Genomic DNA, 6,374 nt, shown 5'->3' on the forward strand with positions numbered 1-6,374 from the left:
ACCGTTTATTCAGTAGTGAATTAATTAGTAATATGTTGTGATATATTGTCTATTATTTAGTCAAAGTAGAATGATAGGAATTTATTTTATTACCCTTCGTAAAACACTTGTATATGTTTTATTGAAGAATGAAGTGTTGTTTTTTTTCAAGTAAAAAAAAAAAGAAAACGAAATAGACCAAATGTCTCCATCAACACATCGGTCACCTTCACAGGTTCGAGGGCTTTTAAATCGAAATAATCCATGACTTGATGTATTTGGAAACCAAATATGCCAAGCTGGTAATTTATTCAGAACACCCAGTTTTTCAAAATGGGGATTAAAAAAGAAAATTCTTCAGCTGCTCTGCTTGTCCTCTGTCCTTGATGGCTGCATATATGGAGCTTCTCAAACGGTGGTAAAAAGGTTGACATTAAATATGGGCCAGATGGACTTTCTCCTGGACGAGTCATAAAAGTCCTCAAGACAGTTCACAAATCAAGGCCCGCTGTATTATTTTAAGCGTTTGGATTGTTATTGTTATTTTATGTTTGCACATACAAAGGAAATTTATCACTTTTGCCAGAATAATTTGAGATTCACGCCGAAGTGTTATATGTTGCCGCTCTCCAGTTAATTCTCAGCCAATAAAACTCCTCAGGGCTCAGAAAGGTCCATGGTAACCAGTCAACATTTGAGCTCCGGGGTGTTCGGGTGAGGGGACCCCTCCATTGAACCGAACTTGAACTGCCCCTCGCACCCCGTTTGTTAGCGCCCGCTTGCGTGTAGAGGTTGTGGGGAGCCTTGATGAAGCCGCCGGGCAGGTACGGGAGATAAGGGAGGCGTAAAATGTCAAGTGAAACTCAAGATGTGCTCTTAAGCGGAAAAACGTCTCCGTCTCCAGAGGTCTTCCCTCTTTTCCGGAGGAGAAGAAAGTGGACACCGTGGTCGAGGGGCTTTCAGGTGGTCTTTGGTGAAGTTGTTCTGAAAATCGCAGCCCAACCACACCAGGCCACCGCCGTTGAGATGTCCTGCTTTGAGTTATTTGTGTTCATACTCACACGATTCTATGCTCATCGATGGACAGATTTGTAAAAAAAGTGAAGTGAAATATTTTGAAATATCTTGAATTTATTGTGACATGCAGTGACCGCTCCATTTGATATTTGCCTGTAAATGGATAAAAGCCACAATTTATACTGTCAGTACAGGAATGAGAAAAGACTACTAACCTTTAGACTAATTATTCGGGCATTTATGATATTTATGCGCATAACACATTTTTCAGAGGTGACTGTTAGGTCTTTTCATTCAGAGCTATGACACATATCATGTAATCCCATTTTTTATTGAAACATTTAGTTTTCTATTTGCTTCCTGTTTTATGAAGTTTTATATTGTTTTAAATTGCATTTCTCTAGACTGGACTGTGAACTGCAGGCCTGTGTCTATTGACCCTCACACTTTTTTGTGCTGTATAAAATTATTAAACTGCATATCTGCCACGACATCAAGCGGGTTTAAGACCCTGCTCACATTGTCTGCCGGGTTTATTGTGTCGGGGGCGTACTAGATAATATTTTAAAAATCAAAACAGGACATTCGGCGAAGCAGCTTTATTGTCCAGCAGCTGGAGGCCCATACATGGAGCGCGGCCTGATACTTAGATCTGAGGCCGACTTGTAGAAAAATACTCATCCTTTACTCCGCTGATACATGGAGCCAGAAAATGTACACAAACTATAAATCCCCCTCTACTCGTCTTCTGCTTATTGTAGGGCGACTAGCATTCTTCAGGCCGAGCGAGAGAGGGAGAGAGAATCCGGCCGCATTAAGTGAACTTTTTGAAGCCAGCAGCCGCCCCGAAATGTCATTTATCACCAGCTTATGATTGCGGTACACACGACATTACCCTGTCTGGGTGAGGCTGTCTGTGAATCGACATTTACAAGAGGTCAGATAGGTTCAACACGGGGGAAGAAATCGGTGTCGGCGTGGAAATTATCTGTTGGCTTTTCGGCAGATGTTGCTGGACAGTGAATTGAGATGCAGATACTGTAAAACACAGCAAAGTGATGGAGGCATTATGAACTGGTCTTGGTCTTTTAAATCATTCTTGGGTAAATGATCTTATTTTTTAAGATTTTTCGATCTTAATTTACAAACTTAATTAACAATTTCCTCCAGGATAATTTTTTTTCTGCTTCTGAAACATTGTCAATAATAATAATAATAATACAAGTGCACGATTACATTCGTAGTTCGCAAAATATTTAATGAATTCGATTTTCATCGATACAGTTAAATGTAAGACACCTTAAATTTACATTATTTTCAGTGCAAATAATTGGAAAATATATTTTACAAAAGCGTTTTCATAAACAGTACATTTGCACTGGTTGCCTAAATATGCTCCGTTCAACACGTGGGCAAAGTGGTTCGGAAGAAAATTTTTCACAAGAGCATTTTCAATTTTTTTTCCTTATTAAAGGAAAATGTCGGAGACGTCGTTCTTCCTGCCAAGTGACTTAAAAGGGAAAAAACAAGGTGAAGCGGCTCTGGGCGTGGCTTAAGACGAATTTCAGTCGCATTAAATTATGAGTTCTGCGTTGGGGGAAATAAAAAGTTCCTTCATAACATCTGCGGTGACGTCACTGACTCTGTGAGGGCGTCGGGTGACGTCACGTCCTCGGCCTTGTCGTGCTGTTCCGAAATGTCCACGTCACTTTTCTCCTCGTGACCGTCCTCGAACTCGGACTCGCTGGGCTCGCTGTCGCAGTCCGACTCGTCGGGCTCCTTCTGGCCGCCGTCGTCCGCCGCCTTGTCCGGCTGCTCCTTCTCCTTGTCCTTCTGCGCCTGCGCCTCTTTCGAGTGCCGCCACTTCATCCTCCGGTTCTGGAACCAGACTTTGACCTGGACGGGAGGGTCGAGTTGGGTTAATGGTCCAGTTAGTCTAATCACTGTCTGTCCCCTCAATTTATACATTAGCATATATAAAATAAAAAAAATTCAAAAATGTATCATGAATTATTTTTTTTCGTAAAGAGAATAAATTATTCATATTTTTCTAATAAACATTACACTAATGCTCCCAAATCAATGTATCTTTTTTAATTATTTTTTATTCTGTAAGGGGGAAAAAAATCACCCCTGAAAAGTTGCCTAATAAAAAAATGGACAGAGTGTTATGAAAGGATGCGGAACGCTGCTGTCACACAACTGCTCTTTGCCATAATTCGTTATAATCGACTTTCATTTCCTCACAAGCTCTCATTTCGCAACAAATTCCGCTTGTTTCCTTGCTTTATATTACGGGGTGTGTCTTCCTGTCACGGCAAAAAAAAAAACAGTTCTTCTAAACCCGGATTTTACGTGTACGGTGTGTTTTACGTTCAGTGGTGTCTCAGTAGTACCTGCGCATCGGTCAGGCCCAGCATGGCGGCCAGCTGCTTCCGGTCCGGTTTGGTCACGTACTTCTGGATCTCGAAGCGCTTCTCCAGGCCTTTGCGCTGCAGGTTGGAGAAGACGGCCCTCGACCACGACCTCTTCCTCTTGTACGTCTGCGGCATGGTGTCTTTGGTGAGGACGGCGTACGGGCCTGGGAAAGTTGAGGAGGGGAGGAGACATGCGGGTCAGGATGGCTTTAGACGCACCACGTCCCCGACCTGCAACGCGTTTCTGCAGGGACAGTGCAGGACAGGGACCGACATACCCCTAAAACAACAGTACAGTCGACTTTGTCCAGTTGCGTTCCTCATGGGTCAATTATTGGAACCCTAGGAATCTATCTTGACCTATAGATCAATTATAGGTTCTATATGTGCACAGGTGTCCCTTTGAGGTACAAATGAAGGTAACGAGAACCCAGTGACAAGCCGATGTCCCTACAGGTGGTGTAGAACGCGCGACATCAGTCCCCTGCTGTTGATGAATGATGCCATGTTAGAATTAGGAGTGGTGTGTGTGTGTGTGTGTGTTGAAGTGTAGTTAATGCGGTGGAGTACACGCTAGGCTACCTGGGAAGGTGTCCTGAAACTGATGCTGCCCTGTTTGTCTCCCCCCGCCGCTTAATGAGCTCAGCATGGGCGACCTGTCGCTCATCCCCGGCTCTATGGACGTGAAGTACGGGCTGGCCGCCGACTGGTGGTTCGAGCTAACGATAGACGAGAGATCTGAAGTAAAACGACAAAAAAAAAGATACAATATATATATATATATAAAACTAAACGAATTTAGTAGATTTCTGGATTTTATTGATGGATTCGTGGTGTTAAAATGGCATGAATGAAAGAAGAAGACCCCTCCCTCCCCGGGAACCCCCATTTGCACGCACGATCGGGGCAGCTTCGAGCCGCTTTTACCTCGCAACGTCGAGCCCTCCTTCGCTTTGGGCTCGAAGTCCGTGGACAGAATTCGGTCGATGCCGAACTTGAGGTCTTTGCTGGAGGGCGGCGGCGCGGGCTGCCCACGGGCCGCGGCCGTGAGGTGTATTCCGTGCCGGTGGTAGGGGGACGCGAAGACGGCCGCGTCGGCGGCCACCGGGGAGGGACGCAGCGGGGACCCGGGGACCTGAGAGCGGCCGCCCATGTGAGCCATGAGCGCCGACGAGCCGGCCAGGCCCTCGGCGTCCCCGACGTGCAAGATGTCCGCGATGCAGAACGAGGACTTCTTGGCCGCGTCCACGCCGAAGCCGCCCGAGCAGTACGCCGACCACAGGCTGAAGTTGGACGCGTAGAACGGGCTCAGTCCGGCGGCGTACATCCTCCCGGGTCGGGCTGGGCGAGCGGCGTGCGGCGGCGGGACGAAGGTGCGAGCGTGTACCGCGGGCGCGGGCGGGAAAGGCGACCTCATGCGTCACGGGGACCTTCCGCTCGGTTCTGGGGCTCCAGACTGCGGTCCAGGCGAGATGAACGCCGGAGTTTCTCCTCGCGCCCCGATTGGCGGAGCTCTCGTCCAATCAGAGCCGCGCGATAATGATAAGGGTAATAATAAAAAAAACAAAACGCTCCCTGGACCACGTGACCAGATGCTGGTTTCAAACGCACCGTGACAGGGACATTAAAAACACAACGAAATATTCGCTGCCATTCGGATGCGTGAGTATGTAGTGAGTATGTACGTGAGCTATTAGCGAGTGTGCAGGTTACTATTACTACTCCAATTTCTACTTCCTGGCCATTTAATAACATTCCCAGTCCGGATTTTCACTAATTCCCGCACACGGACCGTTATTTTTTTACTAAACTACATTATTATTATTATTACTGTTGTAATAATTCTGATGAAGTCAGAGAATGAATTATGTCTCCGTGTGTCGGGTTCAGTAAATTAGCGGGAGTTACGCGCACCGCGTCCTGTTGTCGACGGGCGGACGCGCCTAAAAATAGACGCCGCTTCAGTATTTTAGGATGCGGCAGAAATCCTTATTTCTTCCGGAGGAGGGCAGCGGAGGGGGGGTCGGGTTTTATAATGGCCGCTAGAACTTCCTTCTTTCAATATTTGTGCAACTTTATCTCGACCCGCAAGTTGTACAGTGACGCAAATCCGTCCCGGCGCCCATAATAAACAGAGGAAATCTATTCCCCGCGAAAAGCAAAACACAATTAACTTCAGAGGCGATACTTCATCCATATGACCCGAGCAGGAGAGCGACAACAAGCATCGTCACCAAAAAAAAAAAAAAAGTCATTCTAATAGCGGCTTTAACGGGGGGGGGGGGGGGGGGGGGGGGGGGGGGGTGCAGGTGTTGTTGCGTCAGTTGGAGTACGTGTAACTATCAGTATCATTATCATTATTATCATCACTGATAATAATAAACTCGTCATCACGATCGTTAATAGTTCTTGTTACATTAAGTGCGTGCGCACGTTATCTTTTTCCCGCGGCACCGACCCCGACATCTAGACGACACGTTTCCAGGATAATAACTACCTATATATATGTTTATATATATATATATATATATATGTGTGTATTTATATATATATATATATACATTTTAATGAGGTGAAGGACAGGATGTGCGGAGGAGCGCGCCGGCCAGTACGGGTGCGTGCGTGCGCGTCCCCGCTGTGTCGCGCGCTCCGCGGCGGAGGTTTTAACGAGGCGATCGAGATGAACACGGCATTTCATCTCCAAAACTTTACGTACGTGCGTTCATATTTAAACCGCGACGTGCTGTGAAATCGCTGCCTAGAAGTAAAATTATAACTAAAAAAAAAACATACAATTTCCGCCGATAGAATAAGAGGGGAAAGCATTATATTTATATATATTTGGCATATGCAAGGTGTAAATCGGTATAATGCAACATGTTGTATAGATTATTTTTGATTTTATAAATCAAAAATATATATATATATGTGTGTGTGTGTGTGTGTGTGTGTGTGTGCATC

General features: G+C 45.7%; 1 protein-coding gene across 2 annotated transcripts; it reads right to left on the reverse strand.

Moving 5' to 3' along the window:
• Window positions 1-2,228: 2,228 nt before the first annotated feature.
• Window positions 2,229-4,876, reverse strand: LOC114763501 (H2.0-like homeobox protein). Of its 2 annotated transcripts, XM_028953241.1 has the most exons (4): window positions 4,341-4,875; window positions 3,996-4,151; window positions 3,393-3,577; window positions 2,229-2,892 (listed from the first exon to the last, which is right to left on the reverse strand). In XM_028953241.1, the coding sequence occupies exons 1-4, from the start codon at window positions 4,828-4,830 to the stop codon at window positions 2,611-2,613; spliced, it is 1,113 nt and encodes a 370-aa protein (XP_028809074.1). In that variant the 5' UTR covers window positions 4,831-4,875; the 3' UTR covers window positions 2,229-2,610. The 2 variants fall into 2 exon arrangements, with proteins under 2 accessions (XP_028809074.1, XP_028809075.1); XM_028953242.1 differs by lacking the exon at window positions 3,996-4,151 and having other exon boundaries at window positions 4,341-4,876.
• Between the last annotated feature and the right edge of the window lie 1,498 nt (window positions 4,877-6,374).

Source organism: Denticeps clupeoides, chromosome 14 (genome assembly GCF_900700375.1).
Source record: "Denticeps clupeoides chromosome 14, fDenClu1.1, whole genome shotgun sequence".
Classification (NCBI taxonomy): domain Eukaryota; kingdom Metazoa; phylum Chordata; class Actinopteri; order Clupeiformes; family Denticipitidae; genus Denticeps; species Denticeps clupeoides.

Excerpts from the sequence above, each read along its gene's own strand:
- LOC114763501 (XM_028953241.1), bottom strand. The coding sequence starts at position 4,830 with ATGAGGTCGCCTTTCCCGCCCGCGCCCGCGGTACACGCTCGCACCTTC. Across the intron at positions 3,578-3,995 it reads GTTTCAGGACACCTTCCCAG|GCCCGTACGCCGTCCTCACC; the intron begins GTAGCCTAGCGT and ends CAACTTTCCCAG. Across the intron at positions 2,893-3,392 it reads TGGGCCTGACCGATGCGCAG|GTCAAAGTCTGGTTCCAGAA; the intron begins GTACTACTGAGA and ends CCTCCCGTCCAG.